This window comes from Oculina patagonica, chromosome 4, assembly GCF_052425735.1.
Source record: "Oculina patagonica isolate OP01 chromosome 4, crgOcupat, whole genome shotgun sequence".
NCBI lineage: Eukaryota > Metazoa > Cnidaria > Anthozoa > Scleractinia > Oculinidae > Oculina > Oculina patagonica.
This window is the reverse complement of record NC_135761.1, coordinates 6,185,021-6,206,621: the sequence shown is the minus strand read 5'-3', so window position 1 is coordinate 6,206,621 and position 21,601 is coordinate 6,185,021. Positions and strand designations below refer to the sequence as shown.

The 21,601-nt window shown below is 39.0% G+C and overlaps 2 protein-coding genes across 2 annotated transcripts; both read left to right on the top strand.

The window, feature by feature from the left end:
* Positions 1-1,928: 1,928 nt before the first annotated feature.
* Positions 1,929-7,233, top strand: LOC144651285 (sulfotransferase 1C2-like). Its single transcript, XM_078511225.1, has 4 exons — positions 1,929-2,214; positions 4,573-4,917; positions 5,977-6,071; positions 6,752-7,233. The coding sequence occupies exons 1-4, from the start codon at positions 2,031-2,033 to the stop codon at positions 7,031-7,033; spliced, it is 906 nt and encodes a 301-aa protein (XP_078367351.1). The 5' UTR covers positions 1,929-2,030; the 3' UTR covers positions 7,034-7,233.
* Positions 7,234-8,594: 1,361 nt separating this feature from the next.
* On the top strand, positions 8,595-20,303 carry LOC144651292 (sulfotransferase 1B1-like). The gene is made up of 4 exons (XM_078511232.1): positions 8,595-8,846; positions 14,645-14,992; positions 18,256-18,350; positions 19,643-20,303. Exons 1-4 carry the CDS (start codon positions 8,666-8,668, stop codon positions 19,919-19,921), a joined length of 903 nt encoding a protein of 300 aa, XP_078367358.1. The 5' UTR covers positions 8,595-8,665; the 3' UTR covers positions 19,922-20,303.
* Positions 20,304-21,601: the final 1,298 nt, after the last annotated feature.

The following is a 21,601-nucleotide window of genomic DNA, read 5'->3' as shown; positions in this document are numbered from 1 at the left end:
CGAGGTAAGAAAATACAAGTTAATGTCATTTGTGAACAGGCCCCATACCGCACATGTAGGAAGTGATTCTATTGGTCAACATTTCACATATGGTGTGCAACATTTCAGGGGAGAATTAATTGGATGTGTAATAATAATATAAATACACTAATTGATCATGAGGACACTTTCTTCAATTCTAAAATATTAGTTAATATTAACTAAAATACAAAAGACTAATATTAAAGATTACAAATACAAAAAAAAACCAGTTTTTGCATGCATTGTTCATAAGTTGATTATAAATACAATTTCCTTACCGGGCTCTTTTGAATGGCCATCAAGCAATGGATGGTTACTTAGATCTGTTCGGATTTTGTCCCAGACTGTAGAGCCCAGGTATTTTAGCGAGTGTTTGCCAAAGAACACCCTTTCAAATCTCGAACGGTTCATAAAATTCCTTCAATCAATTGAGCACACACCTACCGGACAGGTCTGTTTTTATTTGCACCAACACTCATTCAAGTTATTAGTTACGGTTCCATGCATATGAATGTCATGTTGGATGTATTATGTAGTAAAGCGATTCTAATCATTTGCAGAAAATATGTTTTCTCTCTCTTTCTCTGTGTGCTGACAGTGGCTTATTTGTATACGTAATTGGACTACATGCTGTCCAATTTGGGAATAATTTGATAAAAAAAATTCCGAGGGCAGCCAAAATTGGACGAGGCCGTAGGCCGAGTCCAATTTGGCTGTCAGAGGAATTTTTTGAATCTAATTATTTCCAAAATTGGACAAGCATGTAGTCCGGTTACATATTAATTATATAGCTTGTAGTCAGTCAATCCAGCATAAACAATAAACTTATGTCCAGAACGGGAAAAGCATTCAACAATAGTATGCATAACACAGCACATGCAACTCACTCAGAGCATTGTCTTCACAAATAAAACTTAAACAAAACAGTACAATTTTATTCACCTGAGTTTGCGAAGCTTGCTACAAAGTGAGTGAAAACACTGCATCAATCAATGAAAGTCGTAAACAAAGTGTCCGAAGAGCTTAACAACTTCTTGAATGTGACATACTCCTTTCCACTATATCGTTCGTACTTCATCGCCGTCTTTTCTTTTCGAATTTCAGCAAAAAACGACAAAGAATTGCATCTACCTCATGCCTCATGGCGATAAATATCTGACAGATTTCTTGCTTCGCTTCGCTGCACTTACGTTCACCCAAGTTTTGTCTTATTGGAGGTGTTTTGCTCTTGGTTTTTGCTTCTTAGTGTAGCTAGCTCGTCTTCTGACAACGTAGAAAATTTCTCTTTGTTGTTTCTATTGCTGAAAAGCTCAAAAGGAATAGAAAAACGTAGCAAACTTGCTCAATAAAATTCCGCCATTGTCGACTCACAATGCGACCAGTTTACAGCGCTGACGCTATGCTTTGTGCTAATTGGCTACTATCCGTCACATGTTGTGTTTTCTTCGATTTGATTGGCTGAGACGAAGCTGTCCAATTTATCTTAAATTGGACAGATTGTGAATTTTACCTAAAATTCCTAATTGAAACTATCCAAATTTAATCCCAAATTGGACAGTTCCCAGAAATTAAGGAAAAATAGCCGTGCTGACAATATAGGATTTACTGACGGCTATATAATTAATACTTTAACTTATACCAAATGTGTGTCATGCATGCCAACCCATGCTCACAAATATTAGTGGTTAACAATCGTTCATTCGCTCACCTTTATACCGAAGCACCATATCTGTAGTTGATCTTGAGAACGTTTCCTGTCAATGGTGAAATGTGTAGTTATGGAAAATACGCCAAAAGACAACCAAGCGCAAACGAATACGTTCAGAAATGAAACCAAAAGCACTTCACTGGAATTCCTCGCTTCGCTTCCCGTCGCTTCCGGGTTGACCAGTTCCCAGGCTCCTTGCAGACCAGTGCAGCGTGACTACGCTAGTCACGTGCATTTGTCACACTTCATACCAACGTGACACGTCCACCCAGATTGTGCGCGCGGCGTGCAAGATTGTACAATGATGGCGAGTTTTCCAGTCTTTCAGGAAATAGAAGGGGAATGGAGATCTGTTAAAACGGTTGAAATTTTAGGCTTAAGAATTCTAGCATATTTTACTAGCGACCCTCAGTTGCTTTACGACTTCATTACAAATTTCCAGACGAAGTCAGATGACGTATTTATCGTCAGCTATCCGAAATCAGGTAAGCTAGTGCTTAAAAATTTGCATAGTGATTACAAAACGTTTACTCGCGGATAATATAAACTGAAGGTTGTCGAATCTTCAGGAAAAACTTTCTGAAAGTCAATCAATGTATAAATGATCAGTTGTCTTCATCTAAATCTTGTCTGGATTGTGAACATATATACTATATTGAGCAATTAGCTCAGATAATTCCCTGATAGAAAAGCTTATTATTGGAGACAGCTTTTTAACTCCGTTTTATTGCTCAACGGGTAAAATAAGAATACTGGATTTTGTGATTTAGTACGTTCCAGAGAATTCAACCAGAATTTTCGCCCAGTAGCACGCGCAGCAACAAGCGAAAACAAAAAGCTTCGTGGGGGCCATTGGATATGTTAAACTCGTTTACGCCGGAACCTGCACTGTTCGTGGTGAATTAAAACACAATGTAGACCCCATTTAACTCCATTGATCCCAATTGGTCCTTTAAATTAACTTAATCCGGAAACAGGAACTTCCAGCTGCCGGCTGAACTGTGTCGTGTAGCCGACCGTGCCGACAAACAATTCTGAAAGCAAGAAGAATTTATGAAGACAGGGCAGAAGAAAGATTCCCCTCCCCCTCCCCCCTTCCCAGTGATGGCATCTAGCTATAGGAAATTCCTGTGGGAGAGGTAGTGAGACTGAGGGTTGAGAACTCTTGAATTCCATGATGGGGCATGAAGGAAGGGGGCGGGGGGCTGGTTGCAGGGGTTCAGCCTCAAATTTCTTCCTTGGGAGCTTTTTTCAACCACAACCGGTCAATGTTTTCTTTCTGTGTTTTTTTTCTGTGAATTTCCAGGATAGAATATACTAATTTATTATTATGCATTATGAATGTTGTCAGTCCTCTTAGAGAGATCTAGTTGTAAAGGTAACATATTGTGACAGATGTTGTATATGGGGGAAGTTATACTTTCTTGTTTATGCTTTCTTTCTTCTTCCTTGCTCATGGTACATGAGTATGAGCTGTGGGTGGAGTCCCATTTTTTTACTTTTCATGTTTGTCATGGAATTCCAATTTTGTCCTTTTACTCAAAGATGCATGGGATCACTGAATTGGTTATGCTTTTATTAATGTTAAATATGTATCTTTCAGCTAACCCTAAATCAGGTCATTTTGAAATGTGCAACTATAATTTAAGCAGATGTTGTAGTAATGTGGAAAAACTTAAACAGTCTCTTCAATTTTGGCTTGAGATGGGGTATACAATAATGACAATAATTATTCAACTCTTTTGTCTGAGGGCCTGATAACATGGTAAATTTCAGCCCTGTTTGTCGGGCTGAGATTTCAGCCCGGCTTCCAAAACAACTTGAAATTCTGTTAAAAACATGTTTGCGATTACATGAAGAAAGTTTCATCCCGAGCCGAATTACAGCCCAGGCTGAAATTTTCAGTCCAGTTTTTGAAACCGGGCTGGAAATCTCTGACAGCCCAGGCAAACGGGCTGAAAAACCTCATGATCATGTAATCGCGTGCAAATTTCAGCCTGGGCTGAAAGTGAGCTTAAGGATGCGCAGTGATGGTTTTCAACGAAAGAAAATGGCTGCCCTGATTAGTTTTCAATTTAAAAAGTGTTGAACCCGGGCTGAAATTTTCCATGTAATCGCAACAAACCGGCAAACCAGGCTGAAATTTCAGCCCGGGCTGAAATTCGTCATGTAATATCAGGCCCTGAGATAGGATAACAAATTTTAAGCTTTTTTAGGGTAGGAGTTTCTAGAAACCAAAGTAGCACCCCTACCCCTTGCAGTGTACAATGCTAATTTCTTGTTTGTTTAAATGTAATTTTACTTTGTATAAACTGGAACCTAGCATTATAGGTATGCAATGTGTGCAAAGTGCTAGGTGGCTGTCAGCCCATTGTATGCATTACAATTTACAGGCCTAAAGTCATATGAAAATATAACCTAGTTATATAATATCACATGACATAGTGCATTAAATATTTAAGCTGGTACCCAACTTAGATTACATTTGTCATTATAGGAAGCTAACTGTCAGTATTTAAGGCATGGTTGTACTATCAGGGGTGTCGAATGGTAAATCTGAGACTTTGCGAGACAGCGAGACTGACATCTTTTCTGTGAGCCCAATACCTTTATAGCTTTAAAAAGAAATCGAGACTCTGAGAAGGTGTCAAAGAAAAATTCGAGACAACAAGACACCTGAAATTTGACTAAAATTCTGCGAGACTCGCCTTTTATCGAGGGCCATTAACCACCCCTATTATTGTTGCACAAGTTTACCCTGGTAGTCATAATTGCAGACTGCATTGGTGATGGGAATAATACCAACTGAACATTAAATATATTTGACTTTTCATTTCTTGTAGGAACTACATGGGTTCAAGAAATAGTCTGGCAGATTTATCACAATGGAGCAATCAATAGTAAAAGAATTGAAGATCGAATCCCATTTTTAGAAGAAGCAACAAATCCAAATGCTTCTCAGCCTGACATCAAAACTCTGCCAAGCCCTCGTCTTCTAAAGACACACCTGTCTTATGATGCTATTCCTAAAGGTGCAAGTGAAGACACAAAGTGTAAATACATTTACATCGCTCGCAATCCAAAGGATGCTGCAGTGTCAAATTATAAATTCCTGACAAGCCTGGGGGCGGATTCTGGATTAAATGCTCCATGGGAATTTTATGCTAATTTGTTTATTCAAGGAAAATGTAAGTACTGTAAATAATTACAAAAATAATGTAATTTATATTGATTTGGTACATCCAAATTACTCTTCGTATTACTAGGAAGGTTTTCAGTCCAGTCACAAGTGAACACATCTGATTTGAAATCAAAGGGTCCAGCCCTATGGGGGAGGGGGGCTACTAAAAAATATATTTTATATGGGGAGAGTCCACCCCCAACTCCAAACCTTTGCTCTTTTATATATCAATTTTTACAGTAAAGGTAACCCTTTCAAAATCCTACAGTAGGGATACTGCATAAATTTCAAAAGGTCCTTTTAAATACCTATGTCAGTTTAATTCCTACCGTTTTCTATACTCCAACACATGAAATTCCTACCCTTTTATATTATTATGGCTTCAGGCTGAAATAGGCACCACTTATAGGTGGAACCTCCCCATAATTCCATTATAGGTAGTACCCCCATCCCTGTTACAATCTAGAGAGCAAGGGTTACCCCCTGCATTACTTTGCCAGTACCCATTTATCCACCTGGGTGGAGAGTGGCACTATGAGAAAAAAAGTGTCTTGCCCAAGAACACAACATAGTGACCCTGCCAGGGTCTGAACCTGGACTGTTTGATCCAGAGTCCGGCGCACTAACACTTAGGCCACCGCGCCTCCCATAATAACGCTTTATAGAGCGCTCAAATTCTCAACGGCTGACATTGAAACATAACACTGTATTATTTAGACAACTAGGCATTGTAACACAACACCACTGTCTCAAGACAGTCACATTCCGCTCATAGCACCTATCTATAAGCTTCATTGATTAATAACAATTATGTCTTGTACATGTATATCATGAGCTTGGGATGCCTGTGGTCCAACCCATGCAAAGGTGACCTTGACAACTAAAAAATACTGGCTTTCTGATCTGAACATCTGAGACCAAAATGGGTAAATATACATCCCACGCCCACGCATGACAATCGTCCCGTCCCTTTCATATGGAAGTCCCCTGGGACTTACCCCACCCCACCCCCACCCCATTCACAATGTTGCATGTATTTACTAACTATTAAATGGTTATACAACAGCTACTTGGAGTCACTGGAATGACCATGTTCTAGGATGGTGGCAACACAGAAATGATCCAAACATTTTGTTCCTTAAATATGAAGACTTACAGAAGGTAACGACAATTTACAATAACTCAATAACTAATTTTCCTCTAACCAGTGTCCTAACTTTATCCACCAATTATCCCTTTTCAGAGGGGGTGGGAGGGAAGCGGAGCTCAAGGTACCAATGCTTTGTTAAGTGACATTGTCTGATTGGTTGGTTGATTGATTGATTGGTTGATTGGTTGATTGATTGATTGATTGATTGAATAACTACAAATAATTATTTTCACGGTTTAAATAGTACCATACCATAAATGCAAGTTTATGACGTCACCACTCTATAGGGGTTGACCTGTCAATTAAAAGCTCATCAACTATGGAAGCTAAATTATATGCTCTTAGCAACCATACATATAGATTACCATGCATGCTTTCAATAGGCCTTATTCGTATTCTCGGTATTGGACTGGAACTAGCTTGCAATGGAGGCTCATGCGGGTAATCTTTTCAAATGCAAATTACATGAAGCTGTTTTTAATGATATTCCCCCGCATGAGCCTCCATTGCAAGCTAGTTCCAGTCCAATACCGAGAATACGAATATGGTCTATTGTCTGTTATGCTGTTAAATATACCACTGACAAGCCTTTAATATGCTTCTGGCATTTGTTGTTGTTGTTGTTTAAAATAATGTACGTTACAACCTGTTTAAAACTGTTAAAGTAATAAAATGAGGGTATCTCTTGTAGGACCTGCTATCCCATGTCCGAATGATCGCCAACTTCCTCAACAAGTCCCTGTCAAATGATCTGATTAATCTCATCGCTGAACAGTGCACTTTTAATGGAATGATGAAACTGAATAAGCCAAGTTACTTGTTACGAGGAAAAGAAGACGGTCCAAAGCTGCTTCGGAAGGGCGTGGTCGGGGACTGGAAGAATTACTTCACTCCAGAGTTGAATGAGAGATTTGAGAAGGAAGTGTTGGCAAAATTAAAAGGAAGTGGATTAGAATTTGATTTTCAGATATAGAAGACATTTACCAAGACAATGAACTGTTGAAAACGAATGTTAAATGGATTTTTCCTTTAAAATTTATACCGATATACACACTTAGTGGATCTGTCAAAAAAGTGATATTAGAAAAAACAGCATTTGCTTGACGTTTCACTTTTTTAAGAATGGTGGAATAATTTAATTATTTTTCTTAGGGAATTTGATTGTTATATTGTACCCCTTTTATAAATTTGTTGAGCGTCTCTATAAGAAGGTTAGCCTGCGTAACCGGCGTTCAAAGGGTAAGGAGAAGGGGAATTCGAGTGCGAAGCGCGAGGTTTCTCCTTCCCCTTTGAACGCCAGCCACGCAGGCTATGAGGAGGTGGGTTCTTAAATGCCGTATCATAACATTGAAGGTTTGGCGCCCGAGAGGTACACGTACTCCCTCATATAAGCTACCTATACCTGGAGGTATGTGCGGCGGCAAAGAATATGGTTTTCGAGTCGTTTTAGAAATACGGTATATAGAGTTTTACCATTTTGGTCTGAAATAGGGTATGTTATTGCCCTTTCTTAAATGGACCTAAATATTTACGCAAACCGAAACAGTTCCTGGGTATCGGTGTGGTCTATAATATTGTATCGCGCAATTTATGGGTCAGGTCTGGAAATATCCTGTTCCAGGCGTTTGGTACGTTGAGGCGCGGCGCGAAAAACAACGAGCGAAAAATACGTGGAGGGGGTCCTTCCCAATTTTTCTACCGCCGCTCTTCGCGCTAATCCCGTTTTTCGGCTGCTCCCTAACAAATGCCTGTAATAGGCCAGCTGCAGTCTGGAATAGGGTAGGGAAAATGGCAGGATGCTCGCTGCACACCCTAGAGTTCCCCCGAGGGGAATTAGCGAATTCTTAACGTCAGTACATGCGTAATACTTCAAATCAGTTCCTGTCAACATGGCGCTAAGAATCACCGACATTTAAATTTAGCGCAGTAAAATCTAACGGTAGTGAAACTCAAGTGAATAGTGATTCCCCGACCAGTGACTGCATTCTCAGAGGCTTTTCCTGGCGATAAAAGACATCCGACCACGAAGCGCGACCTGATGAGCTGGTAACGAGCGCGGAGACTTGTTTGTGGCTACCCGTATTTACTGAAATAAGCGCCGCATTTGGGACAAAAAAGGTTAATAACATGTAATAAGCGCCGCCTCCGATTAAGCGCCGCAGTCCCGACGCGGCGCTTATTCGAGGAATTCCGCATAACTAAAAATCCATTACAAAGCATTTCTAAAACAGTATTGGATTTTTTTTTACTTCAAAAGCGATGTTCTTCAAAAGCGATGTGCAAGCTTTGGCGGCGCACAACAAGCCCAACTTCTCTCTTCCTTCATCCAGTTACCTGTGTAAGTAGCCTGTTCTCATCGTTTGCTTCGTACAGATAGACAATATTCCGTTAAAATAAAGTAAAAGATTTCTTTACCTGTCCAATTTTTAAATAAGCGCCGCCCTCGAATAAGCGCCGCATTTGAGACGCGAAAAATTCTATAAGCGCCGCGACGCTTGCGTGACTTATTACACAAGTGAGAAACCACAGAAATTTACATACTGTTCAGTATTTGTTGTGTGTTTAACAACCAGTCTTGCGTTCAATTGTAGAACTTGCTATAATCATGGCGAGTTTTCCCGTCTCTCAAGTAACAGAAGGTGAATGGACATCTGAAAAATTCATCGATGTTTTGGGCTCAAAAATTCCGGCATTTTTCACTTCCGATCCTCAGTTGCTCTGCGACTTGATCTCAAATTTTCAGACGAGGCCGGATGACGTTTTCGTGGCCACATATCCGAAGTCAGGTGAGTAAAGTTAACATGTCCTGTGGAAAATCACATCAGAGACAACTTAATTTTTAAAAAAAGTTTGCGTGTTTGCGTGCGTGTGTTAAAATTAGTACGCTTAAGACCCCCAAACTCTGCCAATTTGAAAGTGGCTTTTCTTTAATTTGATGTCATTGTTTAGACATCTTGCATCAGTTTGGAATTCAACCGAAGAACACTGCTCATGTGACTGCTACTAGTTATCGCACAGGTAGCCGAAGCTTAGTGTGTGAGTGTTAAATGCTTTCACGTTACGAAATAGTGACATTGAATATATTTAAAGGGTACTAGAATTTCGGTACGGTATAGCTTCTCGAAGTTAGTCAGTCCCCGGGGGGGGGGGTACTCAAAAAAGTTTTATACGGGGAGGCTCCGCCCCAAGTTCTAACCCCTTACCCTTTTATATACCATTTTTGACAGAAATTGTACCCCTTTCGTATACCTTTAACTGAAAAAAGGTACCTAAGAGACATGGCGTGGACTTAAAATAGGACGTTTCTTGTCATTTTTATGTAGCGCTTAATAAATTAAAATAATACAGCCATAAATTGCGTCTATTCGAAATTTTTTAATTAAAGGCCCTTTTAAATAGCCAAATGACAGATTTCCATACCCTTTCATATACTTAAACTCGTGAAATCCCTACCCTTTTATATACCTGAAGCCTAAAAAAGGTACCCCTTTCGGGCGGAGCCTCCCCGTATAGGCCATTATAGGGAGTACCCCCCCCCCCGGGAATCAGTCACGCATCGTTGCAAGAAATTGTGTGTTAGCGTTGTTTTTACATGATGAAATAAATGACAGTTCTTTATAAGAGATTGCATGGAAAATATTCCTCTTCTAATAAATGTAGGAAATTAGCAAAAAAAAATCCTTTTATCCTTTTCCTTTCTCACTTAAGTTGTCTTCTTGCCGTTTCTTGTGATTTTTATGGCGAAGCGAAGCTTCGCTTCTTCGGGTGGAAAACCACCCAGCTGAGAAAAGTCTTTTAACGCAAGTAGGAGACGTAAAACACCCAAAAATCACAAGACGGCTTAAGTGAGTTCAAAGAAAAACTTTATTGCTAAGTTCGTACATTTATAAGTAACAGGAATATTTTCCATACAATCTCTTATTCCTCGCGAAGCGAGGCCGAAGGCCGAGCGTAGCGTGGTGTATAATTTTGTCCCTCAAAGGGATCAGGCGGGATGAAATCTCGTATATTTGTGAGCTTGGTGTGTGGCGGAAATGACGTCACACGGCCGCCGCGCGCTGGTGGCCTAATGGTAAGGCGTCGAACTTGAAATCAGATCTTCGGACCTGAGGTCGGGGGTTCGAATCCGGCTAGGGTTTTTTATTTCTTTTTTTTTTTTCTTTTTTTTTTTGTGGGTTCGAATCCTGAGCCTTTCATTTTTATCGTTTTTCTTTTCGGATTAAAATAACATTGATTTCCACATAATACTCCCTCAACGCTAATAAACCTTTCATCGCCATCAGGGGCGCGCGGGCGGAGGCTTCGAATCCTCCTGCCGTTCGTTCTTCTTTTCTTTTATGCCATCAAATAAATGTCCAAAATGCGACTATCCAATAATTTGTCGATGATTTTGAAAATAGCCTGCGCTTCCCAACGCTTTAGACCTCTTTACGAACCAGAAAAAGCCACCATCTTTAAAGCGGAGTAGACCCTGGGAACGAGGGTGTCGCGGCCATGCCCGTTGAAATAAAATTTCTAACAAATATATCTTTCTGCCTACTGTGGAAAATTGAATATGTACAATTCAATTAATGTTCAACTTCAAATAATCCACTCCTTATTTATAACACCCCCCCCCCCTCCCCAACCCAGAGCTTCGCGAGGCCCTGCGAGTCACGTATTACTAGTAGTCCTTATAAAGAACTGTAACTATTTCATGTGATAACAACAGTCTGCTTGCAGCTTGCTGGTGTTCTCGTGCAACGAACGCATCCTAATTTTTGAAGGTCCTGTGACTTCTTGGATATCCTGTGTAGTCAAGGTGAAACCTCTCCGAAATTTCTACCATTTGGCGTCATCTTGAATAATTACCTCTAATTATGTACGCAAGTATTAAAGTAAGTAAAGCAAGTAAAAACTTTATTTCCGTGTCTATGTATTTAGCCCGTGTGGGCCAATCGTAGCCTACGTTGCAGACGAACTAAACCCAACGCAGGCTAAGCCAACTGGGGACACCAATTAATCAAAGTCTCTTCGAGATATCGACGTTTTTGCATGAAGTACGAGTCGAAGGTTTATCCTGTGCATTGTTCTTCGAACTTATCATTACAGTTTCTTTGTAGTTTAGTTTAACAATTTTCTATCTTCGCGGAGGAAATGCAGCCATATAATTTTGTCAAAAATGGCTCGTCCGCGCCGGGTATTTATACACATATTCCTTAACATTACACAAATAAACAGTGCAAATTTCACCTAGATCTGACAATTCTATACTTTAAAATTGCAAGGAACTTTCGAGGCAGTCGATTACGGCAGCGAAATTAGCAAATGAAACAGCAAAATATGCGTTTGACGCTTTGTTTTTGTCATTTTGTGACGCCATATCTGAATTGTTATAGGTAGACCGCTGTTCAATGTGTTCAAGGCCGTAGCGTAACGATTGCTCCAAAAAAAAACACAAAAATACAGATATTTCCGACTACTGTCGGAGAAAACTGGCTCAAAAATGGCTTGTCTGCGCCGGGTATTTATACACATATTCCTTAACATTACACAAATAAACAGTGCAAATTTCACCGAGATCTGACAATTCTATACTTTAAAATTGCAAGGCCTTTCAAGGCAGTCGATTACGGCAGCGAAATTAGCAAATGAAACAGCAAAATATAATTGCAGCGTAAACAAATCGTTACACTCAAGCTGCGCTTTGTCTAGGCTCTGCGAGGGTCGGATATCAAGACCCAGGATTAAACAAAAGCCATATATACAGTGAATGCCTTCGAATTATATTTGAAGATGAAATAAGAAAGAATTTTGCTGTCTTTGACTGAAATTCCACTCGAACTGCGTAGATACGATCGCATGTTGTATAAAAGCCGATTCATGCAACATTGCTGTCATTCCCTGTCAACGCGAGGTCACGTCCCTAACGACCTAGGCTGATGACGAAATAGAGTTGCGCTTGCATGTAGCGACCAAATTTGGCCTAATTTTTAACCGCTCCTAAGCTAAAAGAAGCCCCCATCTCTTGCATTTGTTTTAACTTCAATAATATCTTTGAAAAGAGCGAGTTTTTTGTTATGGTTTATTTTTGTCGTTTGTAATTTTTAAACGATGTAAGTGCTAGTGATTATTTATTCGTGTTTTAGTTACGCAATCCATTGTTTGTGCGACGCTTTTTATAGATCGCCTTTCAGACACATGTGCGTTGAGATAAGAAAGCTGACATGTCACTTTTAAAATTGTTATATAACGTTTGTAAATGTGACAAGTCACGTTTTTTTCACGAGATCGCAAGTGATCACCCACAGCGGAAAGTAATCCCTTGAGAAATTAAAACAGTCTCTTGAGAAATTAAAAAAGTCCCTTGAGAGTTTACAAATATGTGGTTCCAAATTTTGTCCACTAACCCCTATTCTACGTTTTTAGCTTGTAAACAAGCAAAAACGTCGAAAAAATGCAGGTCAAAATGGCGTCGCCTTATGTGCTCATCCGGGGATAAATGATTTCGAAAATGCCATGGAGAGCATTACAGGGTTATCATTCAGGGAAGAGGAGTTTTAATCAGGGCCTGAACAACATGACACTGTAAACAAGCGTTTTGTCACAAGGACGGCTTTCTTTTCAAATTGTTAGCATTTGATGTATAGAGTAGGAATAATAAGGATCAAAATTGTTTTATCGCTTTTTTTGAATTTTCTATATATTGTTATTCGCAGACTTTTTGGGCCTTTTGCCGAGGACATCATTGTATTATCCATTGAATATTATTCGTGCAGTGATAATGAATAAAAAGTTCACATGTTAATGTGCCTGTATTATTTGAAGTAATTTCTGGAAATTCAAACAGAAGTGAAAGAATTTGTAAATGTTTGCGGAGTGTTAGGAGAAGTTTAGTGCCAAACGATAACAATTATTGACATCATAATTCTCTTCCTTATGGATTGGAGTGAAGGAAATCATCACTCATGCATTTGTGACTTTGTTTATCCTTGTCAATATCACATAAAAGTCCAAGGAGCGTGTTGTAGATAGGCTTGGGACTGGGGGCCGATTTTGACCTGCGAGGTCTGAGTCGAGTCTCGTGATTGACACTTAAAACCGCGCGCAAGAGAGGAATCGAGAGAGAACGGAAAGAAGTCTAGTGCGGGCAGTTATCTATCTCTGTAGTGTGCGGAATGTATCTATTGGAACACGGAATTATCTCTTAGAATAACATTGTCATATCTCGGAATCTATCAAGGAGTCAAAATAAAGAGTATGGAGCGATACAACAGAGCCACTTCAGTTTGTTTTACATTTATTTTGGGATAATAATCTATAGCTTTTGCCTTTCCGTTCATTATTTGAGGTTTATTTTTCCTTTGGCAAACTATCACTTAGCAAGCGTGGCCGAGTGGTAAAGGGCGCTGTTGTTGTAATCTGGAGGTCCCCGGTTCAAGACCTGTCCTTGCCACTAGCTGGATTTGTTTCTCGGTCGTCCCGTGTTCAAATCCTCGGTCACGCTTTGTACATAGCCAACTGGTCTGCCTCCTGCCAGTTGGGATTTTTAACCTTGTTATGTTCATTTAAAATATTTGTTTCCTCTGTTTCAGTTGCATGCCTGTAAACTAGCTATCTCGTAGAGATATGAAGCTAAGTGCATGACCACTATAAACAACATTTATATTATATATATTTATATATCTGCGTTACACCGATTCAGCCTAAGCCGGAAGTCAGGTTGCATGGAAACGAGGCCTAAGGGCCCTCGCCGGCTAAAAGTTATAGCTAGTTATAAAGTTTTTATTAGCGTGTGGACCGTTTCGAGTTGGAGAAAAGCATTTCCTTCACAAAGAAGCCACGAATCTTGTTGCTTATAAGTTCAAAAGTATAAAAAGAAGAACTTCAATGTCTAGCAGGCTAGGGAAGAAATTCTAACAGCTTAGCAGTAAGATTTTGTTGTCAACTGCAATTTTGTTGATCAATAAAACGAACTGCCTTATATTATGATTCACTAGAACTTTTGAGAAACAAAGTTTGGTTTGAGAGACCCTTGCAAAGAATCGAAGAGAAACACGCGTAAATATGTCTCGCAAATATTTTAAGGTATCTAAAAATCTAAATTAGGTTGGTTAAACATAGCAATTGTATATTATTCATTACTTATTTCTTCCATTAAGGGAATTAATATCCATCAATATTTCATTAGTTCAATCACGAATTTGACAGTCATTTCCCAATCTTATGAGTCATTATACATTCACAGTACTGTATAATCATAAGAATGCATAATCGTTTGACAATTTCTGACAAAATAAGTTTAATTTGTACTGTACTGTTTATTGAAATGCTGAAAAATCAGTAATTATCAATTATTAACGTGGCAATTTTTTATATTAAATCAACCCCGATAACTCAAAACCCCGCTAGCTCGAACTGTTTTTCGTTTTCCTTCAGAGTTACCTGGGCTCTACTGTATTACAAACCGGAAACGAGAAACAAATGACTTTGAGCGTTGCCAATGAAGTATCGTGGTAATTGAATCCAATTGAAGTCAATTCGTCAGTGGATTGACCCAAAAATAAGTTTTTTACTAAAATAAATTTAACATAATTTTATTTAGGTACAACCTGGGTTCAAGAAATTGTCTGGCAGATATTTAACGAAGGGCAAGTCAAAAGCAGCCATATTATGCAGAAGGTTCCATTTCTAGAAGCGGCAACCCATACAAAAGTCCCCCATCCTGCCATGGACACTTTGCCAAGCCCTCGCATTTTGAAGACCCACCTTCCTTACCATACTACACCTAAAAGTGCAACCGAAGACACCAAGTGTAAATATATTTACGTTGCTCGCAATCCAAAGGATGTTGCAGTATCTTTTTTTAAATTCGCGGAAGCATTGAAGAGCGTTGGAAATGGATATCATGGGCCATGGGAATTTTATGCCAAGTTATTTGTAGAAGGAAATGGTAAGTTTGTTTATGCGTTCAGTCCTTACCCAAGGATTTAATGTGCTCAGCCAAATATTTTTTTTCTTTCCTTGATCTTCCCGTCTTGATTTATTTTTGCTAACCCGTCTCTTTTGCTTTCACTCAATGCTCCTCCTCGCGCCCTACACTGAGGCTCTTAATGGGGTTAACAGTATAACTTTTTATTTATTTTTTTAATTTAGCCGAAAAACAATGAAAAAATAAAAAAAATGTTGAAAATATAAAAAAAGGTTGACCGTAACGACCAAAGCAGAATGTTCGACCAAGGGCCATTTGACCTGAAATTTAACCGCCTTGCGGAAATTAGTGGCACATTAATTGGCTCGATTACTTTATCATCCCAGAATGATCCTAAAACCTCAAAATATGTTTCAACAATGTAAATTAACTTTTACCTTTTACACCAGTCGAAATTAATTTTTAACTTTTTACTGAAAACAATGGTAATTAATGTTCAACTCCTACGGAAAGAAATTAACCGGAAAGAAATTAAAGTTATCACCGTCATGGAGACGTGGGAGGCCCTTTGGCCTAATGGTTAGCGCGCTCGGCTCCGAGTCGAACGGCCCGGGTTCGAGACCCCTGGCCGGGGCGATGCGTTGTGTTCTTGGCCAAGACACTTTACTCTCACAGTGCCTCTCTCCGCATATATCTGTATAAATGGGTACCGGCGAATTTACTGCTGGGGGGTAACCTTGCGATCGACTAGCATCCCATCCAGGGGGGAGTGGCAATACTCCTAGTAGCTTAATGCTACGGAAACCGGTATAAGCTCCAGCTGTATGGGCTCGGACACAGACTATACCTTTTTTACCTTTACCGTCTCGGAGACGCGTCTCGTTTTTTAGTGATGCGCGATGGACCTGTACAGTGAAGTATGTTTGTTTGTCACACCAATCAGATTTCAGGTACTATCAGAACCAATCAAATTGTAGTGATCTGACACAGTTGTAGTGAGCGATTTCGTTCGAAGTTTGTAGATTAGAAGGAGGTGGAATCGGTGAGTTGTGAGTTAACCCGGGATTAAAAACGTGTTGTTCGTAACGCTCGCCTGCTTACAACGCACATGCCATGAGCAAAAGGCCCAACACTAACTTGTCATTCGTCTTATTCGAGCGTACGTTTGGAGAGGCTAGCTTTCCTGACCGTAGTAAAAATTTCATAACATTTGCACAATGTAAATTTGAAGAATAATGTTGTCATTACTATTGCCGCCCGCTTTGCGAAGTTCGTTGGGAAATTAAGTTTGTTACGAAGTTGCCAAATAAGTTGCGAGTTTGCGAATCAAATTGTGAGCTTCGATACAAAGTTCCCAACTTCAGCCCGAATTTATTAAATCCTTCTGTAGTTACGTTATCAAAAAGGGATTTGAATCGCTTGACATTTCTAAACAAACATCTGATACTCTCAAGAAGTTTCAGTGGATATTCTATGAAAATTTTGCACAAGAAAGTGATCCCAAAAAAAATTTTTGCCGACAAAAAATTTTTGCATGTGCAACACCGCTGGCAAAGTACGTTGTGTAAAACCACTGAAAACTTATTGGAACCCCGCCAAAAAAAACGCGCCAAAAAAAATCCCGCCAAAAAAATCCTAACTCGAGAATCCAACTCGAAAATCCAACTCGAAAATCCAACTCGAAATCCTAACTCGAAAATCCAACTCGAAAATCCAACTCGAAATCCTAACTCGAAATCCAACTCGAAATCCTAACTCGAAAATCCAACTCGAAAATCCAACTCGAAAATCCAACTCGAAATCCTAACTCGAAATCCAACTCGAAATCCTAACTCGGGAGTTAGTTTGTCTCACGCTAAACTGTTGGAAACAAATGCCATGAAAATAAAAAACTTTTATGTTCAGCGAGCCGTAAACATGTTATCTCGAACAAATTAGTCTTCCCTGTCGCGTCGCGTCGGCTTCGATTAAAATCAATTTTACATATGGGTAAACCATCCAGCTTCATCCGGTTTACAAACGCAGAAGACTTGAAATTGAAGACAGTGAAGGTTATGCCTCACAGAAATCCTTAAATATGTGTTTTCATTCAAATAAGTTAAAATTTGACCAAATTTCTACATGCATGAAATTTATTTATCGGCAAATCACTTGCGTGATCGCTGATGCGAAACGTTGTCTTGCACTTCACGCTACTTCAACTTTCCTTGACAAGTTCTAAAATCGTCGAGTTCAGAAATCGCAACATGTCTTGTTTCTCTTCAACTGCCAAACTTGGAAAGTTCAGTCGGGCCGAAGTTGGGAAATTTGTATCGAAGTTTGCAATTTGATTCGCAAACTCGCAACGTAATTGGACTAATTGGCAACTTCATGACAAAGTTTCCGATTTCCCAACAAACTTCGCAAAGCGGGCGGCCAAACTAAACTTAAATCAACTGTAAAACATCTCGTTCAAACATTTAGTGAACCGGTACAAGTAACTTTACTGTTAAAAGCAACTACGATCGATAGCAAAAACAGAATAAGAGCGTGCCATTCCGTGACAACTTGATAACTCAATTAGTTCTTGTTTGTTGAATAGAATTTACGTTTTGAATGAACGAAAATCTTTGTTGAACAGTTCTGACAGGAAACAAACACTCCAGGTGTACTGCGCTTTGAAGAACTTTCCCGAAGAGAGTGGTTTTTGATTTGATTCGTTTATTACTTCGTTTATTATAGTACTTTTCGTTCAATGTCTATATGAAGACGTGGCTTTTCGAGAAAAACTAGGGTATCGTGTTACGTTCGTTTTAAAAAAAACAAAGGTATCATGTTACAAAAGTGAGAAAAACACCAGTATAATGTTACAGTGTTTGGCAAAAAGCAAAAATTATTCCGTAACAAACAAAAGTAACACGTTACGGTTGCTACAAAGCTAGCAACAAAATAACCGCTTTAAACAGAATAAGAACGTGCCATTTTGTGACATTTTGATAATTGAATTAGTTTTTGTTTTTTAATTAAATGATGAAAATTTACTTATTAAATAAAACAGTAGTTCAAGCCATGACATAAACCAACCCAACAGGACAATCACCCAGTTTTACCCCAAGCCACCCCATAAATTGAAAAGATAACTCCTGCACGCTTAGCGTGCCTATGTTTTCTCAAGTGGCAAACGATAAGAAGTACTTTAGGAATAATCAAGTTTTGAAGATTAATGAACTACAGCGACTTTTAAATCTTGTTTTCAAAACTTTGATTTCTTTCAATTTGTTCATTCATGTTTTTGTTTCATGCAGTTACTTGGAATTTCTGGAATGACCATGTTCTGGGATGGTGGAAGCACAAAGATGACCCCAATGTCTTGTTTCTTAAGTATGAAGATCTACAAAAGGTTTGTTGCAGTGAAGCTACATTTTGGCCCCATCCAGAAGCTAAGGGCGCTTTCTATTTGTCAGAACTGACCGGTAGGCCTAGACAGATTGTGCTCGCAAAATCATGAAAAGTTGCTCTTTTTAAAGCCAAAAAGTTGCTAAGATGTTGCCCAAAAACCCAAAAAGTTGCTACTAAAACTTCAAAAGTTGCTACTTTAATATATCAATATTTCATACAAATATTATTAAATATCATCAATCATTGTTCTTTTTGGATAATTGGAACTTAAGAAAGTTCAATATATTAATCTGAAGTGTATATCTTGGGCACATGTATATTATAAAAGGTTTGCACAGTTGAAGAACACGCTGCCGACGCTGGGTAACCAGGCCAAGAAAGCTTGGGCGACCAGGCAGTGGTAGTGAACCGAAAATAACTGGGGACGAGGTGGGCTCATGATGTCCTCTCAACACCTCCTCAACACCCGTTCCCTGCTAGTATGCAAAGTATCAATGTTTTTACAGAAATAGATGTTTCCTTTTCAAAATTTTAACCACATGTTAATTTTTGTGATTCTTATTAGGCATATCAATACAAAGTTGCTCAAAAGTTGCTCATAAAGCCAAAAGTTGCTCAAGGTTGCTAAAATTGGAAAAAGTTGCTCCAAACGCCAAAAGTTGCTCAAAAGTTGCCGAGCACAATCTGTCTGGGCCTACTGGCCGGCCAGACCGGTATTAGCGAGAACAGAATTCCATTGTTAATCAGATTTGTCCTGTCAAATAAATCAATACATAAATATTATACATTGTTGTGGTAGATTTGTGGGAAACATTCCGTGCAAAAGGCTCATTTCACATTCAAAACCACCGGACCGGCCGGCAAGTTCTGACAGATGGAAAGCGCCCTAACTCCGGAGCGCGCACTTTGTTTTCGCGTTTTCCTGGAACGAAAGCGCGTTAGTGGTCGTGAGAGCCTGGAACAGGCATTTTAATGTAACTTTTTTATAATTATTTTACGATTTTCACCAATCTTTGTGAACCCTTTTTATCCTAAACATCAAAAACAGGCGCCAGAATCCAAACCTTAAGGTTTTAATACTATATTGCCCTTAAACACCTCATAAAAAACACTGAGCCAATCGCAGACTAATAGACATTTCGCTTGATAGAACAACCTGAAACTCATGCTAAATCGAAACAATCACTCGCCACTTCGTCTTCATTCGATTATCTTCTTTAGAATATCTACGCAACTGATCAGAAAATTTTGTTTCTTAGAAGCTCACGAAGGTAATTATTCTTTTTTTGCTAGGATTTGCTTTCCCATGTCAGAATGATCGCCAATTTCCTCAACAAGCCGCTGTCAGATGATCTCATCAGTCGCATTGCTGAACAGTGCACTTTCAGTGGAATGAAGAAAAATCCTGAAAGTTACGCGATAAAGAACGAAGAGGGAGAATCATCGCTGCTTCGAAAGGGCGTGGTCGGAGACTGGAAGAATTACTTCACTCCAGAGTTGAATGAGAGATTTGAAAAGGAAGTGTTGGCAAAATTGAAAGGAAGTGGATTAGAGTTTGATTGTGAGATATAGAGGACATTTAACAAGCCGAACTGTTAAACATCGATTTTTTGTAGAATTTGTAGTTACAACTTATATAGAGGATATTCCTGACATGGTGGCGAGAAGATATGAATTTTATGTTCGAGTGGCGGAAATCGTTTTTCCTATGAGAACATAAAATTCATATCTTTAATCCAAAGTGTAATGTTATATCATGGAGACCAGATGTAGTTGATATTGTCGATTTTTATTTCATTGTTTTCCAGTAATCGAGCTAGTTTTACAAATCACCGTTCTGTCTTCGAAGAAAATACAAAGCACTCGTGCCCATGATATAGAAACACTAACTGAATTCCAATCAAGCAAAAAACTTGTCAACTAAATAACACATATTAAAGAACTAAAAACATCACTGACTTTGACTTGAATCCGATGCGGCAATGTCTTGACGGCCGATAGTTTTCAACTGCTTTTTTCTTCTTCTTTACAACATCTTGCACCTTATGAAATATCCTGCGGAAAATTCCCTCTAAAAACCATGAAATCGTCAAGGTTTCCATTATCGTGTTCTTGTTTTTAAGTTTTTCGAAAAATCATTCTTTTTATATTGGTCATGAGAAAAGTGCTGATTTTAATTCAAATGCCGCTTAAATATTGGTCGTGCAAGGGCGTTCGCAAGCTATTTCTATTAATGAGATCATTTTTAAAGCGATGACTATTGCTTAATGTCGGCACGCGGGTTGAAGGGTGTCCGGATTACAACCTCGTTCCCAGGGTCATCTTCTTCTACTCACTGGATCTTTTCAAACTTCACAGTTTTGTGAAGATCTGCAGTTATCTGCAGTGGTATCACCAGTTTGTTCAGTGTGATTGATACAGAATTTTGTATATTCGGAAGTTGAAGCGTGTGTTCAAGATCAGTATTTTGTTGTGCAAGTAACGTAACAAGGGAATAGGTTGGTTTCAATCATGTAATTGTTTGACATTCAGCGGCTGTTTACATGATACCGAAATGACTTTCATAACTCATTCCGGAATGAAGTTCGTTCTACATTCACATGACAAATTCGACCAAGTCAGGACCCGGCTCAGTCTTGTGTTTCTCGCGCGTAATTATTTCTCAGCCTAATAAGGCGTTTACGCGTGCGCGGTTTTCGCGCAAGATCAAAAACAAAGTTGAAGCAAGTTTCGCGCAAAATGTTATTGTGCCTATTAATGTCCATATCTATAAGGAAGGACAATCTGAACGTAGGTTTTTTTGTTTTTTTTTTTTGGTTTTCTGCTCTGAGTTCAAACTGAGGCCTTTGTATGCGGTTTCATGAGATGCCGTTTCATCTCGGAACGAAGTTTGTTTTCAGTTTACGTAATACCGTTCCGAAATCAAAACCGTTATGACTTGTGGCCGAGGACGAAATGTCTTCTCGATATCATATAAACTAGAGAAATTTATGGGGATTAAATGAACTCGATCCAGAATGAAAGTCATTCCAGTATCATGTAAACAGCACCCTCAGAAAAAAGTTCGCACTTTGATAAACGCCAAAATTAGCGTAAAAATGCAGGATTGATAAATGGATATTTAGGCTAACCTGTTTCTTTTGATCGATCGATTGAAGTATATACCTGACGATGCTCTTAATTCTCTACGTCATCCCTATTCTTTTTACTGATAAAAAAATACATTTTAAACGATCTTCGAGTAAACGCTGT